Below are 25,587 nucleotides of genomic sequence, written 5' to 3'. Positions count from 1 at the left end.
AAAGTGGCACCCTTAGATCTGTCCCTTATCACAGAAGGGCAGCGACCTGACTTCTGGAGGGATCGGCCAACTGCACTTTACTGCAGTGGATAAAACCTTCCTTTTATGCTGTAACCTTTCATTCACTTATTTACCACTATTTTGGCATTGGTGACCTATCAGGTACGTTTACAGGAGAACATTTTTTCCCCTGAGTTGAAGGACAGTACCTACATATAGAAACTTCTGAAAGAACTCTTAATAATATGAGATCGTTTCATCAAATATATCTATCAGTTAATATGACAGTAAGAACCACATTAACACTATTGTGGGAGACAAATGTTAGTCATTCTGCCAATACGGAAAAAAAAAAAGTTTAAAAGATTCAGCAGCCAGATCCTAGGTCATATCTTTTTTTTTTTTTTTAATCACTCCTCCTATTATTTTCTGTTGACATTTCCAATGATGGCTAAAAACATCACCCCCAAAAAAGCTTTTCCTGTAGGTAAACAGCCTGGCCTCATGCTCCCAAGTATCCTAGCAACTGATGTCCCAAATATCTTAGTCTGTTCCTCTTCCGGGGAGGTGTGTTTGGGAAAATTTGATTAGAATTGAGTCATTCAGACTCAAGAAGGTTCTCACACCTATTTACTTTATCCTGCACCGTAACTATCATCATCAGATTCTGGGTGGTCTTAAACCACCCACAAGAAAGCTACTGTGTAAAAGTACAGTTTTTGGAAACAAATGCATCATGCCTTAGCAATCTGAGCCTCACACCAAGCAAAGACAAAAGTGCCACTGTGCATTCTGTGGTATAGACGTGTATCCAATGGTCATGTCGCACGTCTTAACTTCCACAATGTTAAGTGTCAGTTACATCTCAATACAGCTGAAGAGAAGGGGAGAATTGAGGCTAAAAAACTGAAAATATGAGTGAATTCCTAGATAAGAATTTCAAGTTCCATTGAAAAGATATAGAAATAAATCACTAAAAGGGGGGAGGCTATAATGGCTACAGCTGTCCTTACGTGTTTTCCAAACAGGAATGCCGCGCTTTGCTGGATTACAAATGAGCCCATGGGCTCAAGGTGTTCAGTCAAGCCGACTAAACACAAACTCAAGGAACCGGAAGTCCTCTGGTTCATAATACCAAGCTGCTGAACGAAAATTCTTTATGTGAAGTAAGTATGTTCCCTACCTTGGAGAATCAGCTTGGTAAGAGGAAATCCGAATTGCCTTCTGGAATCTAATGGATTGAACAAAAACAGAACTAGTTGAGCTAAATTCTTGGTCGACCCTTGAAACTGAGAGGCTTAATCTCCCAAAGATGCGCAGTTGTGTCTCCCTCCTGGTTGCTTTTGAAGATTAAGGTTCACTCACTAAGCATCACACGTTCAGTAAGTGCAACCAAACATAAAGTGCTTTCCAGAACCTGGAAAAGATGATCTCTTAAATGGGCTCAAAATATTGTTGTTGGTTTTGGTTATAGGGAGAAAACTGAAATGATTCACGTTTTAACAATTCCTTTCTTGAGTTCAGAATGTCTCGCTTATATTTACCAAATTATCCAGTGAGGGGACACATCTTGGAAAGCTAGTAAAAACCTGTCATCACTAAATTACGTTGTGCGACCTGAACGGAATGTAACATTTTCCCATTCATTTTATACGTAATTATAACTTTCTTTTCATAATAATTTGGGTTGAAAGTATCTTTATGTAGATCACCATTACCTTGACAATGGTCTTTGAAAAGAAGTCAGTGCCATTATCTACACCAATCTTCTACACTAACCCATTTTACATTCACGTAGCTGTAATAATAATGCTTACCAGCATCCCCCCACCTCACCAACGATATAATCAGAAAAAAGGTAGAGAATGCTTTGGTTCTGACACCACTCGGCATCAAGATGCTTCACTCCTTAGTCTTCGAATTTACATCACAAAATTGGGTGTGAGCTACACAATAAGCTGAGCAGTACTTTTACTGGCTGGCAATGCTCTGGAAAACCCGCGGTAGTCACCGGGAGCGCAATTCCAGCTACTCCATCTCGCCCCTGGCAACAGATATGTGGGGAAAGGTAGCAGACATTTGTGAAGGTCACACAAGCAAGTTCATGATCAAAACCAACTGACCTGATACACAAGAAACTTGGACATCTTGTCATTTTAATATTTTAAGAATCCCAAGACTTTTAGAGTACTTGGAAAGGGCATCCGACTGGGAAGTTGGGGTTAGTGGCTAAAGGGGCGGGGTCTCTTTCTCCAAGCTGTTCTCTGCCTCTGTCACCTGCTCTCGGGACCTGTTCCCTCCTTCGGGCAGCTGGGTGTGCTCAGCCCCAAAGGTTTGTGAGCCATGGGGTCCATTCTTGGGACCTATGCAACTTGGCTAACTCTTAAGTCTTTTCTTATTATCACGGAAGTCATAAAAATGACGGGACAGCTCAAAAGAACAAGGTCAGTAGACACCTTTCTCAGCTACAGAGGTATGTATTTTACATTTTAAATGCCTAATTGGTTTGCTTTTTCTTCCCTTATCTCTTCTGTATTTCCTTTATTTGGAGAGAAACCACCTTGTTTTTCTCCAAAGCCAACAAGTGTTTGCTGCATAGAATTCCCTGTAAATTCTCTATAGAATTTTTTTGGTAGTTCAGAAAAAAAAAAGTATTGCAGATTTAGATCAACATATAACGTATGTGCTGTTCTTGAACACATCTCTATTCACACTTTGACTTTAGGCCGTGTGTAACGTAATTAGACAAGGACACATCACCTTGTGGGACACAGAGGCACGCGTCGAGAGTGCACCCGTGTGCCAGGACATTTTTCCCACAGGCTGCGTGTGCAGGCGGGGCCTTGTGGGGCCCGGGAGCCTTGCTGGTGCTGTGATTCTGCCCTTTTCTTTGAAGGCGGGCATCATTTTTCCGGAAGACTATTCCAACAGTGTATGTGCTTTCACATTAGGGAAATGTTTGCAGACCTCAAATCACGCTCGGGAAGGGCGACATCCTCGCCGAAGGGGAGAGCAGAGGTGGTGCCCGGGGATCCGTGATGCTTCTCTGCCTGCAGCCTTGCAGCAGGCCTGAAAGGCCCATCTCCCTGCAGTCACCACCTCCCCGCACCCCTGATTTTAAACCCTTGGTTCTAGAAGGTTCGTAGGCAGTATTTGGACCCAGATCACAACCGGCAATTTCCAACGAAACCGATCAAAGCAGAGCAATCTCGAACACAACAGTGAACGAGAGAAACTTTGAGAGATCCAAGTTCCCATCAACCCGACGGTGAATGAAGTGCATTTCAGTACTGGGTGTAAAGCATCACAGGGAAAATAAAGGTGAGGGGTGGTTCACAAGACGTTCCGAGACGGACTCCTCTCTCTCAGCCAGGAGTGGAGCTAGGGGGTGCCGTGCTAAGTAGCTGGATTTATGAAGAATAAGAGAACACAGCTGCTCAGTATGGCCTTACAGGGTAGCTGTTAGTTAAACCAAGAAAAGACTCCTGAAATTCAATTTAAAACACATTCTCCAAACAGACTAGAACAACAAGTTCCAGAAGATGGAAAAACCTTCTCATCGGGTCCCCCCACGTTCTACGGTGAGAGGAATCCCATCCCTCGGGCCTGGCACGAGTCGATGCCACGTCCTTACTGAGACCAGCCGCCGCCTTACCTGGAGGGACGTCTGAGCGGTCAGGCCGGTCATGTCGCCGCTCTCCTGATGCAGCTGCCTTCTGGCAGGCAGTGTAGCCTGAGTTAGCACTGATTCCGTCAGTGAGCTGTGAGGTCTAGAGAAATCAGCGGCATCTGTCAAGTTTTCAGGACGAGCTTGAATTGGAAGAGCTCCACCAACCGAATCCTGACGACTGTCTGAATCCGAGGAGAACGAGCAGTGGTTTTCCGGACTGAGAGGATGAACGTCTTCTCCAGTGAGTTCAGGATCAGAGTCACAAAAAGAGATGTCGTCACCACAGACGGGGTTCTGCATCAGAGGCCAGGCATCTGAAAACTCGCCACAGATGGACCTTGAAAGGGACCCGAAGAAAGTGGGCATGGTCTCCCCCACCGGACCTGCGTGTCTGAACACACATTCAAAAGATCTGTAACTCTATAGGGAGGAAAAAACACCACTACCGGGCAATACGCCGCCTCTGCTTTTAAGTTTTCTGGATGGAACAGCAACCGATGACGTCAGACTTCTAGTGTTTCCTTTGCCATAAACTTGCTTCAATGAACTTACTTTAACACTGAAGTTTCATACCTACGTCTAATCAAGATCGTTATTCTTAACCCGATGTCTAAAATATGGTTTCCTGGTCTTAACTGAGTTTCTTGGTGGCTATTCTAAAATTCTATGGGTAAATGACATGCTAACCGTTACTTACGGATGACGGAAGTGTCACAGATCACGGACAGGAGAAAAAAATGAAATGAATGGAGCATAACGTGTGAAGGACGCTGCACTGGGCATCAGTAGCCTTGAGAGACTTACTTATCTCTTGCCAAAGATTTGTCCCTCTCTGATGTCCAGAATGTCACGAATAACCTGCTTTCAATGATCTCTCATAGTTTCGAGGGAAAACTGGCAAATCAGTAGAGCGCATATTTGCACAAGGGGATATAGAATCACGCGGATTAAAAATACCGAGTTACCTCTCCTGAAGAGTGGTCTTGGAATGCACTCTACAGCCCAGAGTCACCCGGTCGATGCTGCAGGCCTCGTCACAGCACAGGGACGGAATCAAGTGAACCGGCCCTGGGAAAGTCAGCGGAGGCATGAGACACGAGGCGTTCTTCCGGCAACTTTCTCTTTAATACCAGTTCGACGTTGCTGTGGAAAATCCAGCCGTTTCCCCCCTTGGGTGACTTTTTTGGAGAAAGGAAATGCGAGGTTTCATTCTCTCCCTCTTTTGTTACCTTACAAAAATGAGCAAGCGCTTCTGTGAGGTACCTGGAGTGGCAGCCAAAGCCAGAGAGCCCGGAAGTGGCATGGGGGGCGCCTGGGGCCGGGAGTGGGGCGCTGTTGTTTAATGGGGACAGAGTTTCAGTTTGGGAAGGGGAAGGGGTTCTGGAGGTGGGTGGTGGCGGGGGTGGCACAGCGGTGGGAGTGTCCTTAATGCCACCGAACTGAACAGTTGATGTTAGACTGATACATTTTATGTTATATATATTTTATTTTATTTTGTTCGTCTTGTATTACCCATATTTATATTATTTCATTGCAGTTTAGCCCCAGTAGAACATACAGGTCTTGGGCCCTAGGATAAAATCAGCCATTTTATGGTACATACGTTTTACCACAAGAAAATGAGACTCGCGTGACGGTAGAGATAGCACGTTTCTGTTGAGTGGCCTGGAGGTACAGGACAGGGGCACAGAGATGTTCCAGCCCTCTCACACACAGACACACACGCACACACACACACACACACCACACATCACACATCTACACACACACCCCACACACATCCACATCACACACACAATTATTTTTTTACTGGTGAGAATGTAACATAAGAAATAACTAGATGTATGTACACAGCTTTACAAGCCATTTTGTTCACTGAGGCAGCTTACATTTTTGGTTACAAAGATAATATGAGTTCACTGAAGAAAAAAATTATTTTAGGCAGAAGAGAGAGAGTATGAGTAGGGGAGATTGGTCGGGGGGGCGGAGAGAGAGAGAGAGAATCCTTTTTAATGTTTATTTTTGAGAGACTGACAGAGCCTGAGCAAGGGAGGGGCAGAGAGAGAGGGAGACACGGAATCTGAAGCAGGCTCCAGGCTCCGAGCTGTCAGCATAGAGCCTGATGTGGGGCTCGAGCTCACGAACCGTGAGATCAGGACCTGAGCCGAAATCGAGTTGGACGCTCAACCGAATGAGTTACCCAGGTGCCCCACAGGAAAAAAAAAAAAAACTAAGAAGAGTGGGATTAGATAAGAAATTTACAAACAGAGATTACCCCATCCTGTAAACTGGAAATGAACGCTGTCAACATTTGGCGAACAGCCTTCTGGACTTCTATTTACAAATATAATTCTGACTTTTATAGAACCACAAACATACTAAAGCATCTAAAAAAACACGCACACAGAAAAAGAAAAAGATGTGAAGAAATTATGTGTTTACATATATACATCTATACATTTTTGCGTGTATCCAAAGTTTTCATGAGAAGTGACCTCTTTTATAAAAGGAAAAAATATTGTGAAGTTACCGTTTTCCTTTTTTAAAACGAATGTTAAGTATTGACACGCAATTGCAAACCCGCACGCAGTAGGACAGATACCTGCACACCTATCTGCGCATATGCTCCTCTGAGCACGGGGAACTCGCCCGGACCCACTGCCAATCAGCTCAGCAGGTCTGTGTCATGCTCACCGTGAGACGTTTCAAAATTATTTAAAAGTAAAAGGCACTGCCATTCCTTTTAGAAATGGCTGTTTCCTAGGGCTCAAGCAGTGAAAGTGTGAGGTAAGCCTGGAACTTACTTTGTGCCAGAAATTAAGAAAGCGCCAAGAGAATAATCAGGACGTGTCAAGATGACACATGAGCCACCCTGAAGGGACTTCCACTGGCCTAGGCTAGGAAATCGCGAGCGCCAAGATAGGTAATGGTAGCAAAGGAGCATCAGCCGTGGAAGAGGGTCCAGGAGTCCATGCTAATTTGGGTAAATAAATAAATGGGGAAGGAGAAGTTCTTTCTTACCATAGGAAACCAGCTAATAAATGTGGAGAGAATGATGCAATTATGAAAGCAGCATCATGGTAATGACTGATGCAGGTAAGAACCATCGGGGGATGCTAAACTCCGGGGTGAAAGTTTGGAGGGTAACGGGATATTTACATGGTCTCAGAGTCTCCCAGAAGGTATTTGTCAATTACACAGAGAACAACAATAATTTTACAGCAGCGAAAACGTGGCCGATGCCACCTTAACGAAGGGACCCAAATGAACCCGACCGGGAACGGGGCGGCTGCACAAGCTGTGGCTCCTGATATGGGGCACTGAGAAGGACACAGCATCACCTCTGCAGTACTTGGGAATCCAGTCGTCTGGAAACAGCAGACAAACACTGGCCTGTGTCCGTCAAAAAGAATGATGTCATGACACAAAGAAAGATTAAGGACCTGTGCCAGATTAAAATCAGGTAACCCTAACCCTAACCCGGTCTAAGTGGGAAACGCTCAGCTTAAGGAGTGGCTCCAAGGCCATCGAGGTCTGCGGGAAACCCTGCCGTCCGTCTCCCTCCCTGCTGTTCTTTAAGAAATCCTGAAAGACATTCATGGACACCTCCAAGCTCGGCTTGAATCCACCAGACAAGACAGGATACACACTCCTACTCTACAAAAGGACCCTGTCAGTGGCTCCTGGGTGGCTCGGTCAGTTAAATGTCCGGCTTCGGCTTAGGTCATGATCTCGCGGTTTGTGAGTTCCAGCCCCACCTCGGGCTCTGTGCCGACAGCCTGTCGGCGCAGAGCCTGCCAAGGATCCCCTCGCCCCCTCTCTCCCTCGGCCCCTCCCCGGCTTGCGCTCTCTCAAAAATAAACGTTTTGAAAAAAGGATTAACAGAAGGTTGACATTATTTTAACTCTATTGACCCAAAACAATAAAGGCAAATTAGCTTTTCAAAGTTGCTGAATAATTCTAGAATTTTAATGAGCTGCTTCTCTTCTTTTTAATATGTAAAAGGCTCAAAACACCAAAATCATCGGGAGACAGAGAATAACTTAACAAGACTAGCTGTAATTAGAAAACGAAGCAGAGCTCCTCAGCTGTGGGACAAACGGGGACAATTCCTTGCAGGGTCGGCGTCCCTGGGGTTCCCCTGACGGCCCCTTACCCGGCTGCACTTACCGCAGGTCTGGGCCGAGTCCCGGTGACACTTACAACACGGTCTGGGAGCAGATCCGTTGAGCTGAGGTCTGTCAAAACATGACAGTTCAGAACCGTTGTACTGAATGTCCTGTGCTCTCAGAGACCCTACAGGGGGCGAGAATTCGGTCAGTGGGGACCATTTCCTCCGTAAAGGAGCCCATGAACACCATATGCAGACATGCACCATTCTGGCCCTTGTCTTTCTGAAGAAAAAGGTGGCTAGCGTTCCCATCTAAAAATACTTCTCCTCCCACGGAGACACAAATACGAAGCAATTTGTCAAAGCTCACGCCATAGAGTACTTCTGTTGCCAGAACGAAGACCGACTTCCATTTTTGCCGAGAGGCATGGGACACGGCCGCCTTTCCCATGTCCTTCTACAGCGGTGCCCCTGGGGGACCGGGTGGCTGTGAGCCCGTTTCCACGTGTGCTCTGTCCCTTTCACAGCTCTCGACCATTGTCTTGGTCAAGGCCCTCGGGGAGGCTCGAGTGACCACGACGACAAACACACTTCACCCAGATGCTAAGGAACAGACAGAGCTCAACACTCACAGCTGGGTTTCTTCTCCATGAACTGCCTCTTACAATAGATGACACAGAGGACGAGCAGGGCCAGCAGGACAGTGGCCAGGGCGCTGCAGATCACGGCCGCCAGGGCTGTGTCCCGCGGGCTGGAGGCCGTGGACGGGATCTTCACGAGGTTGACCTTGCTGGTACCTGGAAACCACAGGAAGGGAATCAGCAGGCTCTCGACAACCCAGGAGACTCTGACGTTTCCACCCGACACGGTGGTTGCCTTTAAGAACGGCCTCCGTGCAAGGTAAGTAAGAGCCCAGAACAGAGGGGGAGGGATTTCCAGATGGCTCGAGCGTTCCCACCTCCCGGGAGACTTCTTTAAAACTACACCTCCTCCCGGTGCCTTCCCACAGCACTGTGGACGCACAACCTTCAACGCATCGTGTTGTCTGAATGTGCCTCTAGGCCCGCTGGGCCAGAGCTGCTGGGCAGCTGGAATTCTTCATCTTTCTGTGTCTCCCAGTAGTTGATGCAGAATTTGGCACATAGTAGGTATGTCACGATTGTTATTTAATTGGAACTGGACGACCTAGATTTTCAAACGGCCTGAATTAAGGCGTGCTTTTTGGGGCAACTTCAGGGAAAAACAAGGAGCTAGAATGTTCACAACCTAATAATAACCCCCAACTTCTGAGACAGTAAATATTTTTCATGCCTGGCTGTTAAATTACTGAACAACATTGGGGCGCCTGGGTGGCGCAGTCGGTTAAGCGTCCGACTTCAGCCAGGTCACGATCTCGCGGTCCGTGAGTTCCAGCCCCGCGTCGGGCTCTGGGCTGATGGCTCGGAGCCTGGAGCCTGTTTCTGATTCTGTGTCTCCCTCTCTCTCTGCCCCTCCCGCGTTCATGCTCTGTCTCTCTCTGTCCCCAAAATAAATAAAACGTTGAAAAAAAATTAAAAAAAAAAAATTACTGAACAACATCTAAATTTTGCAGGAAAAAAACCAATTCCTGCTATTATACTATGGTTGGGCAGCACTGTAATGTGGTACGAAAGTGTCAATAAAGAGATTTTATTTTAATTTTATTTTGTATGTTTATTTATTTTGAGAGAGAGAGAGCGTGAGGAGGGGAGGGGCACAGAGAGAGGGAGAGAGAGAGAATCCCAAGGAAGCCTGGCGTGGTCATGCAGAGCTGACATGGGCTCGATCTCACAAACCGCCAGATCTTGACCTGAGCCGAAATCAAGACTTGATGCTTAACTGACTGGGCCACCCAGGCGCCCCGAGATTCTGCTTTAGAGGGTGGGACTGCGCCATGGTTAAGGGCTGAGATTCTGGAATCTCACTGCTTGGGTTAACCTCTGGATGAGCAACCTTGAGCCAATTACTCAATCTGTTGGAGTCTCATGCACGCCTCTGCTCTCTGGAGGGGTTGCTAGTAACCGTCCCCCCTATTGAGAGGACAAAATGCATTATCAGGGAAAGCGTGTAGAGCACGTCCTGTACACGGTGCTCTAGAATCATTAGCTCTTGACTGCTATCATTATTAATGATGATAATAATCAGCACTCACAGTTTTAGGGTACGGGGATGAACAAACATCTCAGGTAGTGCAGCCGCTCCGTAACTGACTTAACCGGACAAGAATCTGAGAGAGCCTGAAACCTACACAGAGGGGCAATTACGCTTTCTCCTCCTCTGGGCACCTGACCCCTGAGTGAGGTGGGCCCTCATTCTGTCCCTTCGGATGCTCTCAGCTCCTTGGAGTCCCCCTGAGGCTGAGGGTTACTCCAGACCACTGCTGCCTGAGGGAAACGTAACACGTGCCCCTCATGTTCGTTTAAGTTGTCTAGATGCCCTGTTAAAAAAAAAAAAAAAAAAGAAACACAGGGGCGCCTGGGTGGCTCAGTCAGTCGAGCGTCCGACTCTTGGTTCCGACTCAGGTCATGATCTCACAGTCGGTGAGATCAAGCCCCACAGCGATGGAGCGTACTGTCAGCACGGAGCCTGCTTGCGATGTTCTCTCTCCCTCTCTCTCTGCCCTTCCCTGTGCTCTCTCTCGTCTCTCATTAAATATATAAACTAAAAAAAAAAAAAAGGTACAATTAATCTATTTTACCTAACCCAACATACCTTAAAATATATGTACTCATGTATTCAATATAAAAATTGTTAGTGGCGTCTTTTACGCTGTGTATTTTGTACAACAATGTCAAAGCCCAGTGTGCCTTCACATTGATATGCCCATCTCCGCTTGCACTAAGCACATTTCGGGTGCTCCATAGCCATCTACAGCTAATGGCTATCGTCTGGACATCAACACTCTAGACGTTAAGGGCTGGCGTCTGTATTTGTGCGGCATGGCCCCTAAAGGCAAGCCAACTCATCAGCTGGTAACTGTCTTTCTTTCTTTTTTTTTTTTTTTAATGTTTATTTTTGAGAGAGAGAGAGAGGGAGAGCAAGCGTGAGCAGGGGAGGGGCAGAGAGGGGGGATGGTGGACAGAAGATCCGAAGCAGGCTCCTCCCTGGTAGCAGCGAGCCCGATGCGGGGCTTGAGCTCACGAACGGTGAGATTGTGACCTGAGCCAAAGTTGGATGCTCAACCGACTGGGCCACCCAGGCGCCCCAGCTGGTACCTTTCTTCTGGTCCCTGGTTGCACATCTGCCTTCCCCCATAAGATTGTTTTCCACCGTGTGACACTTGAGGGTAGAAACAGAAACTTCTAGGTTTGTAATGTTGAATCATAAAAACGTGATAGCAGGGTGATCATCTGAGAACACTGCATCTTGGTATTTCTAGGCTCAGTGACTCTGGGGCCACCCTGATAAAAGTTTCTTATTGCCCGGTGGAAGGCACCTAAGCTATACGGCTTGGGCTTGGATGATTAGGAATCATAGTCCAATCAGACATTTTAAAGGATGTTTGCTCATAAACATGTTGAATATTCCTACAAATACTTACCACTTACAGCCATACAGACACCCTATAATAACCAAATAGCAGGTACTGAAGTTTATCCCACAGCAGAGTACATCCCTGACCCGACACAGATGGAATCTGAATCTGAAACAGCCTCTGCGGGTGGACAGGTGCACAAGAGGGTGTACGAACACAGGAACCGCTGGACAAACCACCCTGACCAATCGATAACCGAACAGGAATTCGTATCCTACGCAAGGGACAGGGTAGGTGGCCTGCAGGGGAAGGGACCTGGGAGATTTGGCCCAAACGGTGAAGTGGTGGGAAACTGCCACCTCGCTCGTGTTTGTGCGAAAGGGGCTTGACTTCAGAGCGGGATCAGGTCCCCTCGCTTAGCCTCTTCATCACATAACGCAGCTCCACACGACGTGGGGCTTTAGCAAGAGCTGTTGTCGGGATGAAACACGGCACACGATTGGAGCTGAAGATCTCAAAGTTCCTAACTATGTAGTAACTGCCGAGTTAAGCGCATGGATTCATACGGTATTGGATATTCGGGAAAACCCTACTAAGACTTCAGGTTCCAGTGGAGTCCCTACCAGAACCTGTAAGTTCTTGCTTAACCTCCTTTAAAATATGTTACTCACCTCATTTGCCTTCATCTGACAGCAACTGTTTCCAACTTATAAACACGCTAAAATGCCCCCGGTGGGGATTTTATTTTGAGTTTGGTGGTTGGTGACTCAGGATCTATTTTCCCCAAGCTAATCATAAAGGTCCTATGAATACATATCTTTCCACAGTAGGGTATTAATACTGTAATTTCAGTGACACCGAATTGCCATAATAACTCAGTAAGCCCCCTCGCTAACATTTCCCCGGCAGTAGCATCTGAAGATGAACAAGAAAAATACAGTAGTTTTGCCTCTCAGTGTTTGACATCGACGTAAGAAAAGGTATCCTGCTAACTCCAACACCCCCCTCAGAGAGGTCTCCATGGGAAGCAGGGCTCTGGAAACCACATTCTGGATTTTTGTTTATATGTCCAAGTTTATGACAACGGTTACAGCAAACAAGCCATTTTGTAGGACATGGGCTCATCCTTCTCAGTTCCATCATCACATATAGCAAAGCAGACGTAAACGTGGACGTTGTGGGAGACTGGGCCGCACAGCGTTTGATTTAAGAACAACCCCAGGGGCGCCTGGGTGGCTCAGTCAGTTAAGTGTCTGACTCTTGAGTTCAGCTCAGGTCATGATCTCACCGTTGGTGAGTTTGAGCCCCGTGTGGGGCTCCGCACCTGGGATTCTCGTTCTCCCTCCATGTCTGCCCCTTCCCTACTTGCATTCTCTCTCCCTCTCTCTCTCAAAATAAATAAACTAAAAAAAAAAAAAAAAAAAGAAGAACCCTAGACACTCATTCACGTAAGTTTCTGGTAAAAGTCTGTTTCCTTATCATTCTTTTTGAGTTGAGTAGAAAAAAAAGGGGGGGGGGGAGAAAGAGAGGGGGGTGTTTGGTACCAGTTATAGAAAGTGGTTTCTCTTACATTAAGTCCCGGTTAATTGAGATATTGCTCAGAAATTCTCAGGAAAGGCTTTATCTGCTACCAACTGAAAGTTTCACTTTGCTGACCTGTGATTGCCACAATGATACTGAGATGAAAAGATTCTTTCCACCCGCGTGCCTTGACTACATTCCCGTCCACAGTTGACCAAGCGTACTGAATGCCGGGGAGGACTTTCACCCATGCCTTATTAGGATTCTGAAGAGTTGGGAACAGGAATGTCCACAGTCTCTGGAAAGTTTTAACTCTTCTGGAATACAAAGGCATCTCTTACCCCAATTAAGCTATTAAATTCCACTATCGTCTTAGCACTACCTTCTGGCAATTTACTTCAGAGTGAGAGCTGTTTTCTTAGCCGAAATTTTGCTCTACTGTTAGGTAACTGCAATTTCATATCTACATTTCCGTAGGCGTGCAGCTCAACTAACAGGTGCTGAGTATCTACCGTGAATAAGACATCCTACAAAGCATTAAATAAGCCAAAAGAGAATCTGAATAGAAGAAAACGGAGGTCACCAAGAAAGTCTGGCAAGGGTTTCTAGAGAAGTCCACGTTTACCCTCTTTGGAGTGCGACCAAGGTGCAAAACATCCAAACCATAGAGATACTCTGCCCGCATCCTACCCCCTACACAGCCTCAGAATGTAGCTGCAGAGACGCATATATTGGAGAGATCTGTTCTCGGACTCTGACTACTCATGGAAAAGTCTTAGAAGAGGAACACTCCTCAGAAGCTGCAGATCGGGAACTCAAGTGCAGGCCGCCGACATCCCCGAAATGTGCTTCTCAGACCTCTGGGTGCTTGTAGAACTCTGGACGCTGCTAATGCATCCCCGGTGATTTCACTCCCTTGACAACTGGGCAGAGCCGGGAAAGTGCGCGGACAACCTGTGTCTCCTTGATGAGAAAACCAAGACTTCAGGTAATTTGCCCAAGGTGCTACAGCAAAGCGGGGACAGCTCAGGAACTGGAGCCAGGCCTTGGGACCCTTTCGGGTGGACCACACTGGTCTGTGGATGCAGGCAGCTTCTGAGAAACACATTCTCCCAGGGAAAGATGAAGCACGGTGTGGCTCGTGTCTACGTGAAGGATGTGCTCTTGCCTGCAGGTTGAATCCAGCCGGGCCACGGAGGGATCGGGGGACTTTCTGAACAGCAGACCGTCCAGGTGTGCGTGAAGCCAGTTCCGCACGGACGCGTCTTCCCCCGAGAGAATATTTCAGGGCCCCTTGGCCTCAGTGTGGGTCTTGCAGGCGGGCACGCAGGGCGTCGCCTGGGCATCACTGAGGCGGGGAGGAGGGGAACTGAACCCGGGAAGGGTCGGAAGCATCAGGCTCGTGTGTGTGTTCCGTGAGGTCTCGTGTGCATTTCCTCTGTGCAGATGTCCCTACCTGCTTAACCACCCCAGCTTCCTAGTGGGCTGTTTAAAACCTGCTGAACAGAAGATCCTTCTTCCCCGAGCACGTTCCTGACAAAGGGCCCTGTTCAGGGAGGGCTGGCTTGGGAGCAGGGAAACTGGTCTCCCCATTCCGGCTCTCACGGCTCTCCGCGCTGGCCACGGACAAGACTCGCCCCCTCTCTGAATCTCGGCTTCCTCCCAGGGAAGAGTCGGTGGCTGGTCACAGAGACACCAGGATCCACCAGCAGGGAGGCCGAGGGCTCACTGAGAGTGTCCCTCGGGCCGGGTGAGTGCGGTGCTAGCTTCTGCGCGCCCTCGGACACGTTCGCTATCACGAAAGTCCCGTGACCTATCTGCGGCCTGGCCGGTTTCTTCCTACGCGAAGGACCGTGGCCTTGACGTTAAAGAACAAGATGAGGCAGGATGCTGTCTTTCCCTCCCCCGCATTTGTGCGTCCAGCCTGCACGGCTTCCCTGAACTCTAGATTCATCTATCCAACAGCTTACCGGACATCTCTGCGCGGACGGAGATGCATCTCGGGCTCAAAACTGAGTCCAGAGCAAGACCTCTGACAACCTCCGACAGCCCCAACCCCCTCATCTCCTCCCACACCCCTCCCTCCCCACAGACCCTTCCCGCCCATCACCGCCGGTCCGCAAGGCTCGTCCTGGGCCGCACGGATCGCTCTTTCGGCTGCCCCTCTGCAAACATCACCCGCTTAGCGAGGCTTCCCCACCGAGCCCTTTCAAACCGCAGTGCCTCCCCGCTCCGTGTTCCCTACCCCCCTTCTCTGCTTGCTTTTCCTTCCCACTGCTTACTGCCATCTGACACTTGATGTATTTGTTTGATTCATCATCCTTCTCCCCTCTGGCGGGGGCAACAGAACGTATCCTGCACCCCCAAACACACCCACCGGGGTTGGGCCCAGCAAGAGGCCACGTTTCCCAGCCTCCTTTGCAGCCAGATGATGCCATGTCTAAGAGCCAACAGGGAAGGGGGGCGATGGACAGATCTGTCACCTCTGACGGAGGGACGAGCAGCTCGCCCCAGACATCGCCTTCACTGAGGGCTGGAAGCTGGATACGGCTGGACCGTGCCCAGTCTTGAGCCTACGGATGAAGGAGATATCCAAAGGCTGGCAAAGCGCTGGGGGCTCTGAATGACAGCCGCGAGGCGGGCCTGTGCCACCACCCAGGACTGGCTGCACGACCGCAGAGGTGGGAGAGGAACGTCTGTCTTACGCGGGCAGCGGCATTTTTGGGTCTCTTTCCACCCCTGGTGACGGTGCAGGTGCGGGCAGCTGGCGACACTGGGTGTGACGTTACTGTGACCACAGGTGGAAGCGCAAGGGTTGCTCGGGGCTGGCGACACACAAACCTGGAAGATTGCCGAATGAATAGGAGACGACAGCTTCACCTTCTCCAGGCAGTTTGAACTAGCGCTCCAAGCACCGGTCACAGAGGGGTCTTATTTTAGTTATTACACGCCAAGTGTAATCTGAAGTCACTCATACATATATAGTGATGACTAATTTGTAGTGAATTACCAAAGAAGCTAGCAAAGGGAAGGACCTTCGGGAGGCCAACCACCTCAGCTTCCAGCGAAAGCCGCCTTGGTGCCGACTTTGGAAACTGATCCTGAGCTGAACCGGATAAAGGGAACAATTAGGCACTCCCATCATTTTACCAAATCAAACGTACTCAGCTTACACTTTTTCGGGGCCCCGCCCCCTCACACTATGCAGAAGCGTGGAGAAGATGACACGCGCATCTAGAGAGCTGTTGATGACAGGAACCCGTGATTACTTTCTAGAGACAGTTACCCGGCTTATCAACACTACAGGCCAAACGTCGCGTCTGCAGGCAAACGCCTAGAGCGGGCCGGCCCCTTACTTACTCACGTTCGAAATGTCATAATAATCCTCTGCAGTGAGGGTTTGTTGATGAAGAAGGCTATACATTGCTATAAATGTATATATGCTTTTTCACTTCAAACAAATATTGGGTGGTTGGATCTAGATTTGAGCCTGGTTTATCTGACACTCAAATTTATGCTCGCTTGCTTTTTTTGTTGTTGTTGTAAATTATGCTATGCTTTCCCCAACCATTTAGAGCAAAAAATATATTACAGTGTGAAAGATTCTTGGCTCAAATTTTGTACAGACGAGTAAATTCTAGTTAATTGGCTAACTAACATATACAATATAACTTGACCTAATCCAAAACACAAATCTAGCTTCACAAATTCAAACTGTCTTGGGGCACCTGGGCGGGGCTCAGTTAAGCATCTGACTTTGGCTCAGGTCATGGTCTTGTGGTTCGTGAATTCAGGACCCATGTCAGGCTCTGTGCTGACAGCTCAGAGCCTGGAGCCTGCTTCCGATTCTGTGTCTCCCTCTCTCTGACTCTCTCCCACTCATATTCTCTCTCTCTCTCTCTTTCTCTCTCTCTCTCTCTAAACATTAAAAAAAATTCAAACTGTCTTATCCCCAAGATTAAAGAGGCTATTGTTGCATTTTACTGCAGGGAAAAATAACTTATGACCTTTTTAAGCATTATTTTTTAAACTTTATTTTTAAGGTCTTTAGGATATAATTAGATGAGTAGCAAATAGGTATAGTAGGGAAGAGCAAGTTGTAAACGAATTATGCTTTCTAAGTTCCATTTTCGAGATTTCACTAATACCTTGTGTTTCCATCAGAGGGTTTAGCACATGCAAATAACACATCAGGTTTTCTGCCCTATGACAGACAGGTCATTCTAGTTCCAAGGAAACAGTTCAGTTCATTGCTTTCTGTGCTCTCCTGTCATCACCAATAAAAATCCCACACCAAATGAAGGTTTAACGAGATTAAAGCCCAGTGAATCTGTTTCTGGCAATGTTCTTAATTAAAAAAAATGTATTAACAAAGAGCTCTTTGCAACGTTAACTGAGGCAAGGACACAGTTTTGGAGTGCAAGCTTTATGTTGTTAATCTAAACTGGCTAAACAAAATTATCGCTGTTAACACTCAACATATGAATTCCAGATATACCACAAGAGTCGGCCACTAAACGAAAACAGTTGGATTTTTTTAATCCACTTTATACCAAGCATTCGGACACTGGATAAATGTAAAAGAGTGAGACGTCATCACCTTTACTTATTTTTTTCATTTTAGACTTGGGTTTTAGAACTATGTGGTTTGTTTTGCAGTAACTGATGGGAATATTAGTCCAAAATGAGCTTTTTCTATGTGTTTCTATGTATGTATATTTAAACTGGACTGATTTTTTTTATTGTGGTAAAATATACATAACATTTACCACTAGTGACATCGAATATATTCGCAACATTGTGCAACTGTCACAACTAATTCCAGAACGTTTTCATCGCCTCAGAAGGAAACCCCATACCCACTGAGTACTCAATCCCCATTCTCCTTTCTCTCGACTTCCTGGCAAGCGCTAATCTGCTTTCTGTCTCGATGAATTCTCCTATTCTGGATATTTCATATGGATGGAATCATGCAATATTACGTGGCCTTTTGTGTCTGGCTTCTCTCACTTAGCATCATGTTTTCAAGGTTCAACCGTTTTGTATTATTATGAGAACTCCATTCCTTTCACACTTGAGTAACATTCCACGGTACGGACATACAGCTTTTGCTTATCCTTTCATCAGATAACGGACATTGGGGTTGTCTCTACCTTTTGGCTACTGTGAATAATGCCGCCATGAAGATTCACGTATCAGCTTTTCCCATGTATTTTAAAACTTTTCACAAAGATGCATTGTTTTACATGCTATCAAAAGACACGTTATTATTACACTAAAGCATTAAGTCGATGAATGACTCAGGAAATAGTATTTCCTGAGCAAGAACTAAGAGGACAGTGGAGGATGACAATGATGGAGAGTAGAGACACTGGTCAGGGTTAGTTCACGTAGGGAGGAGTTTGGATTCTATTCCAAGAATAACAGGATATAGTCGACAACAGCAGAATATATACTCTTCTCGAGTGTATATGGAGTATTACCCAGGACAGAACATTTGTGAGGTCACAAAACTAGTTTCAATAAATTTTAAAAGTTGAAATCATGTGGGGCACCTGGGTGGCTCAGTCAGTTAAGCGCCCGACTTCAGCTCAGGTCATGATCTCACAGTTCGTGGGTTCGAGCCCCGCGTCGGGCTCTGTGCTGACAGCTGGGAGCCTGGAACCTGCTTCGGATTCTGTGTCTCCCTCTCTCTCTGCCCCTCCCCCACTCATACTCTGTCTCTGTCTCTAAAAAAATGAATAAACCTTAAAAATATTTTTTAAAAAAGTTGAAATCATACAAAGTCCCTTTTCTAATCACAATGGAATGAAACTAGAAATCACTAACAGAAGGAAAACTGGACAATTCACACATATGAAGAGATATACCCTTAAATAACCAGTAGGCTGAGGAAGAATCTGCAAAGGAAATTAGAAACATTCTTTGAGATGAACAAAACCAAAATCACAACATAACAAAACCTAAGGGATACAGCAAAAGTGATGTTTAGAGGACAATTTCTAGCAGCAAATGTCCACATTGAAAAAGATCTAGGGGCACCTGGGTGGCTCAGTCGGTTAAGCGTCTGACTTTGGCTCAGGTCATGATCTCACAGTCTGTGAGTTCGAGCCCCACGTCAGGCTGTGTGCTGACAGCTCAGAGCCCTGGAGCCTGCTTCGGATTCTGTGTCTCCCCCTCTCTCTGCCCCTCCCCTGCTCCTCTCTCTCTGTCTCAAAAATAAATAAAAACATTTAAAAAAAACTAAAAAAAAAGAAAAAGAAGATCTAAAGTCAATAACTTAACTTTCAGCTTTTAAGACATTAGAAAAAGAGCAAATTAAATCAAAAGCAGGTGGAAGGAAATAATAAGGATCAGAGCAGAGATAAATGAAACGGAGAATAGAAAACAATACAGGGCATCACGGGGCGCCTGGGTGGCGCAGTCGGTTAAGCGTCCGACTTCAGCCAGGTCACGATCTCGCGGTCCGTGAGTTCCAGCCCCGCGTCAGGCTCTGGGCTGATGGCTCGGAGCCTGGAGCCTGTTTCCGATTCTGTGTCTCCTTCTCTCGCTGCCCCTCCCCCGTTCATGCTCTGTCTCTCTCTGTCCCAAAAATAAATAAACGTTGAAAAAAAAAAATTAAAAAAAAAAAAAAAAGAAAACAATACAGGGAATCAATAAGACCAACAGTTGATTCTTTGAAAAGATCAACAAAATTGACAAAAACTTCAGATGGACCAAAAAAAAAAAAATGGAAAGGATTTAAGTGATTAAAATCAGAATTGAAAGGGAGGACACAGCTACAGACTTTACAGAAATGAAAAGGAGTCTAAGACAATCCCGTGAATAGCTGTACAGCAACACATTAAATAAGCCAGATGAAAAGGACAATTCTTAGAAACGTACAAACCAACAAAGCCGAAACAGAAGGAACAGAAAATCAGAAGAGACCTATTAGAAGTAAGGAAATGGACTCAGAAATCAAAAACCTCCCCAAAGAGAAAAGCCCAAGACTGGATGGCTGCACTGGTGAATTCTACCAAGTATGCCTGTATGTATTTATGATTTTTTTCTTTTGAGAGCGAGAGACTGCATGCACAAGAGAGGAAGGGGTACAGGGAGAGGGAGAGAGAGAATCCCAAGCAGGCTTCATACTCAGTGCAGAGCCCGATGTGGGGCTTGATCTCACAACCTTGAGATCATGACCTGACTGGAAACCAAGAGTTTAACCAACCGAGCCATCCAGGTGCCCCTCTACCAAGCATTTAAAGAAGAATTCACAAAATAAATAAATAAATAAATAAATAAATAAATAAATAAATATAAAAAAATAAAAATAAAAATAAAGAAGAATTCACATCAGACCTTCTCAAACCATTCCAAAAAGAAAAAGAGAGACTACTTCCAAACTTTCTATGAGTTCAGCATTACCCTGAGAGCAAAGCTAGATAAGGGCACTACAAAGAAAGAAAACCACAGATCAAGATCCTTTATAGACACAAAAACCCTCGACAAAATCACAGCAAATCAAATTCAGCAGCATGTTAAAGGATCGCACACCATGACCAGGTGGGATTTATCCCAGAAAGGCAGTGATGATTAATAAACATCAGTCAGTGAAATACTTAATAACGAAATGAAAGGGAGAAAAAACAACAACAACAACAACACTGATCATCTCAATTATGCTGCAAAAACACTTCACGAAATCCAACACCCTTTCATGATAAGAGTACTGAATAAAAGGGGCCCCTGGGTGGCTCAGTCTGTTGAGCGTCTGAATCTCGATTTCAGTTCAAGTCATGATCTCATGGTTTGTGGATCGAGCTCCGTGTCCTGCTCTGTGTGGACAGTGTGGAACCTGCTTGGGATTCTCTCTCTCCTCCCTCTCTCTCTGCCCCTCCCTTTGTGCACGTGCACTCTCTCTCAAAAACAAGGAAACATTTAAGAAAAAAAAATTTTTAAATACTGAATGAATTAGGAAGACAAAGGAACTTCCTCAACACGATAAAGGTCATATGTGAGAAACCCATAGCTGACATCATATTCAATGATAAAAAACTGAATGCTTTTCCCCCCAAAACAGGAAGAAGACAAGAATGCTTGCTTTAACCACTTCTATTCAACCTCGTGCCAGAAATCCTTGCCAAAGTAGCTAGGCAAGGAAAAGAAACAAAAGACACCCTAAGTGGAAAGGAAGGAGCAAAATTTCCTCTGTTCACAGACGACTTGGTCTTCTACGTAGAAACCCCAGAAGATTCCACAAAAAGATAGGACAAATTAATAAACAAATTCAGTCAAGTTTTAGAGACAAATCAACACATAAAAATCAGCTGTATTTCTATACACTAGCAAGAGACAATCCCAAAATTAAGAAAATAATTCCATTTGTAATATCATCAAAAAGATTAAAATACTTAAGAATAAATTTCACCAAGGAGGTATAAACTTGTACACTGAAAACTGCAAAACGCTGTTGAAAGAAGTTACAGGAGAGCAAAATAAATGGAAAGACATCCCGTCTTCATATATTGAAATACTCAGTATTGCTCAAATGACAATACTACCCACAGTGACACGCACAAGGTGCCTAGCTGGTTCAGTCAATAAAGCATGTGACTCTGATCTCAAGGCCATTCATTAGTCCAAGCCCCACACTGGGCATAGAGCTTACTTTATTTTATTTTGTCATTATTATTTTTTAATGTTTTACTTTATTTTTGAGAGAGAGAGGGAGGGGGGGGAGGGAGGGAGACAGAGAGAGAGAGAGAGAGAGAGAGAGAGAGAGAGAGAGAACGAGTGGGGGAGGGGCAGAGAGAAGGGGACACACAATCCTAAGCAGGCTCCAGGCTCTGAGCTGTCAGCACAGAGCCTGACACGGAGCTCGAACTCACGAACCGCAAGATCATGACCTGAGCTGAAGTTGGACGCTTAACTGACAGGTGCCCCGGGCCTGAAGATTACTTTAAAAAAAAAGTACAGATTTAAATTTAAAAACTCACTAGAAAGTAACAAAGTGATAAGCATGATTCAATGCAATCTCTATCAAAATCCCAATGGCTTTTTTTTTTTTGCAGGAATGAAAAAAATTCCTAAAATTCATATAGAACTTCAAGGAACCCTAAGTAGCCAAAACAATCTTGAAAAAAGGAATTGAAGGATCCACACTTCCCAAATTCCAAACTTACCATAAATGCTGTAGTATTCAGAAAAGTATGGCACTGACATAAGGACATACAGACCAATGGGAAATGAGTTAACAGTCCAGAAATAAGCCCATACAAGTCAACTGATTTTTAACAAGGGTACCGAGACCATTCAATGCGGGAAAGAACAGTGCCTTCAACAAATGTTGCTGTAAAAACTGGATATCCACATACCAAAGGTTGAAGTTCTTATGTATCTCATCATATTAAAAGAGCAACTAAAAAAATGAATCCAAGACCTAAATCTGAAAGTTGAAAGCTATAAATTCTTAGAAGAAAACGTAAGGGAAAATGTCCATGACCTTGGGCTTGGCAATGATTCCTTAAATATACACCAAACGCACAGGCAATGAAAGAAAAAAGATAGGTCGGGCTTTATCAAATTAAAAAAGTTTTGTGCTTCAAAGGACACCATCAAGGACATGAATGACAAGCCACAAAGTGTGAGAAAATATTTGCAAACCACATATCTGGGAAGTGTTCAGTGTTCAGAATATATAAAGAACTTCTCCAACCCTACAAAAAGGCAAGCAATCCAAAATGGACAAAGTACTTAAACATCATTTCTCCGAAGAAGGTATATGGACGGCCAAAGGGCCCAAGAAACAAATACTCAACACCATTAATCATTAGGCATATGCAAATAAAAACCACAATGAGATACCCCCTCACACCTACCAGGATGATGACGATGATGATGATGATACAGAAAATAAGTGTTGGTAAAGACGTGCACATTGCTGGTGGGAACATCAGTGATATGGCCACTGGAGGATACAATGTGGCAAACAGAAATACCTGTTCTGTTTACCATTCTGTTTACAATGTGGCAAACAGAAATACCATACAACCAGCACTTTGACTCCTAAGTATATACGCAAAAGGATAGAAAACGGGGACTCAAATAGATCCTTCCACGCCAGTGTTCACACCAATGGCCACAAGGCGGAAACAACCCCGTCACCTATCAACTGATGATTGGGTAACACAACTGTGGTGTATACATAAAATGGAATGTCACCCAGCCTTAAAAAGGGAGTGAAAATTTGCCACATGCTACGACGTGAACAAACCGTGAAAACATTATGCTAAGTGAAATAAACCAGGCACCAGAGGCCAAATATTGATACAATTCCTCTTGTATGAAACACCCATCACAGGCAAGTTGACAGAGTCAGAAAGCAGAGCAGACCTCACGAGGGGTGGAGACGGGAGGCCAACAGGGAGGTACCGCTTAGTTGCCAGGGTTTCTGTCCGGACTGACGAAGGGTTAGGGAAGCAGATGGGGGGGGGGGGCAGCACAACACTGTGGACGTAGTTAATGCCGCCGAACTGTACATTTCCAAATGGCGAGTTCTATCACCATAGAAAAAGGATAGGAGGAAGTGACTAGAGGGTTTCAGGGGTGGACGGTGACAGGCTCTGACTTATACTTTAGAAAGAGGGCCGCCTGCAGAGGGAGAGAGGACATCTGGTGGGAGGGACCACGAGGGGTCCAGACGACAAGGATGATGGCTCGGGTTGAGCTCATAGCCAGGGCGGTGTCGTCGACCGGCTGTATTTGCGAAAGACTTGTTGTGAGAGCAGCTGGATACACTGAATGGCAGTTGGATGCAAGGCAGGACGGAATCCAGAATGATGCCTAGGTGTCTGAAGAACACGGGCAAATCATAGTCCATTTGCTAATTTTTGGGGAGAGTGAAAACTTGAAGGATGGTGGGGGGGGGAGGTGGCAGGAAGGTAAGGAATAGACAATTCTGTTTTGACTGTCACGTTCGAGATACCTATTCTCTACCCGTGTGGGGCTGTGGAGTTGGCAGATGGCTGGACGAACAAGACCGAGGAGAGACAGGAACCCGAGACACAAATGTGAAAATCCTGAGAGCGCAGATAACACCTGAAGCCAAAGGGCTGGTAAAATCCTCCCCCCCGCCCCGCCCCCATATGTAACATAGTCAAAGATAAGGACCTAGCACAGAACCCAGGTATGCTGTGAATTTAGGAAATCTGATGGAAGAGGAGGAGCTAGCCTCTGAGACCAGAAAAATAAGCAGGAACGGTGTTAAGGAAGCCTGGAAAAGAATATGTTTCAAGAAGGAAGTGGTAAACCAAAGTTTACTGGGATGAATTCTTCTGATTCTTAAATAACCAGGCTACGTCACGGTATTTTATTTTAGGGACTAATTATAGAAAGGAAATTTTAACATTCCAGCAGGAAGCTAAGCAGGTTTGTGATTTTAAAAAGCTAGTGACCTTGCTCATTGGAGCTACTGTTGAATAAATTTTTGAATTAAGATGAAACCAAAATGTGATTTAAAAATACGATGTCACCAAGTAAAATTATACAAGCAAAGCACGGTGGAAGTTCATAATAAATAGTAATCATGACTTAAGCAAGATCCCACTGCTTATGCAAGATTATTTACTTTAAAAAAGTTACCATTTTTCAAATGAATGCTAGAAAGATCAGACCGGGATCTGCATCTTTTCCCTAAGGAGTCATTCTGACTTGACTTTGAAGCATCACCCAAATATGTACATTTTTAGCTTGACATCTCTGTTTACCAGCATCTGAGACGAGTAAACATTGTCCAGAGTATCTTCTAACTCCTGTATCTAGGACAGACAGTTGTGTGTGTGTGTGTGTGTGTGTGTGTGTGTGTGTGTACAATCAAAAGTTCACCACGTCTGCAGGTTTCAAACACGTTCTGAGTGCCAAGTTTCCAAGTTAGTGCTCTAAATATTTTTACGGATTTTCTTTTTTGAACTGAGAGCACATCCAAACCACTACAGCTCTGCAAGCCCTTCTCCTTTGTGGAGCCACATTGTAACTAATGTCTGTTGATAAAGAACTTCTGAGCTTCACTCCTTGTGAGTTCCCTTCTAGCCAGCACACTAATTACCATTTCTTCCATGATTTAAATGCAAGTGAATCGAGGCAGAATCCCAAAGGGGCCCCAGGCTTGCTTGCTTTTAATACTCGGGCAGATGATTCACAAACATGGCTGTATTATAAACAGAGCCCAACCCTAAGAAGTTAACTTTTATCACTCGATTCCCCACTTGGCCAAGTTGTATCTAAGGGCCACTGCCTATAAAGAAAGTGGAACGTGAAAGGATGTCCTTGGAACGTCAACGATCCACGTATATGAAACCCAGTCTATTGCAATGGCACTGACAAGGTCTGCAGCTGTAGCATTATGGGATGAAGGTTATTCTGTTCTTTAGAGCGTTGTGGAGCAGGTGACCCTGAGAGTTCCCACTAAGACTCTTTGAACCCTCTCCCCAGTGGGCGGCCCTGACTTGATCAATTTCTTCTTCCTCTGGGCTGCCTGCCCATCATGGTTTTATTGCCATTGTCAGCCTGTTACCATGTTTGCTGGGAGGAAGCCATGAAGAAAATGTGACATGCCCTTCTTGGGGGAGCGGGGAGGGAGGGGGAAATATAACTGCACTCGTTCTTAAATTTAAAGCACCAAGGAGTGCACTCCACACTTATGTTTATTCTCATATCCTTATATGAAGACATTTAAACAGTAATTTCCCTTAGATTCATAACACACATTACTCCTTACTGTAAGACACTTAAAAATATATGGCTATACCA

At 45.5% G+C, this 25,587-nt stretch overlaps 1 protein-coding gene across 3 annotated transcripts in view; it reads right to left on the bottom strand.

The window, feature by feature from the left end:
- TNFRSF19 (TNF receptor superfamily member 19) overlaps positions 1-25,587 on the bottom strand; it is an 84,550-nt gene that overhangs the window by 3,524 nt on the left and 55,439 nt on the right. The window contains exons 6-10 of one of the 3 annotated variants that reach the window (XM_047077794.1): positions 8,414-8,578; positions 7,841-7,966; positions 4,636-4,738; positions 3,656-4,061; positions 1,184-1,231 (exon numbers count right to left, since the gene is read on the bottom strand). In XM_047077794.1, the coding sequence (XP_046933750.1) occupies positions 1,193-1,231; positions 3,656-4,061; positions 4,636-4,738; positions 7,841-7,966; positions 8,414-8,578 (839 nt within the window). In that variant the 3' untranslated portion in view covers positions 1,184-1,192. The remainder of the gene's footprint in view (positions 1-1,183; positions 1,232-3,655; positions 4,062-4,635; positions 4,739-7,840; positions 7,967-8,413; positions 8,579-25,587) is intronic. The other 2 variants (XM_047077785.1, XM_047077801.1) reach the window with 2 other exon arrangements.

This window comes from Lynx rufus, unplaced genomic scaffold, assembly GCF_022079265.1.
Source record: "Lynx rufus isolate CCGP_SWC_20201006 ecotype Redwood Valley unplaced genomic scaffold, mLynRuf1.p SCAF_1, whole genome shotgun sequence".
In the NCBI taxonomy this organism is placed as follows: domain Eukaryota; kingdom Metazoa; phylum Chordata; class Mammalia; order Carnivora; family Felidae; genus Lynx; species Lynx rufus.
Note: the sequence above shows the minus strand (reverse complement) of the source record. Positions and strands in the feature narration are given on the sequence as shown.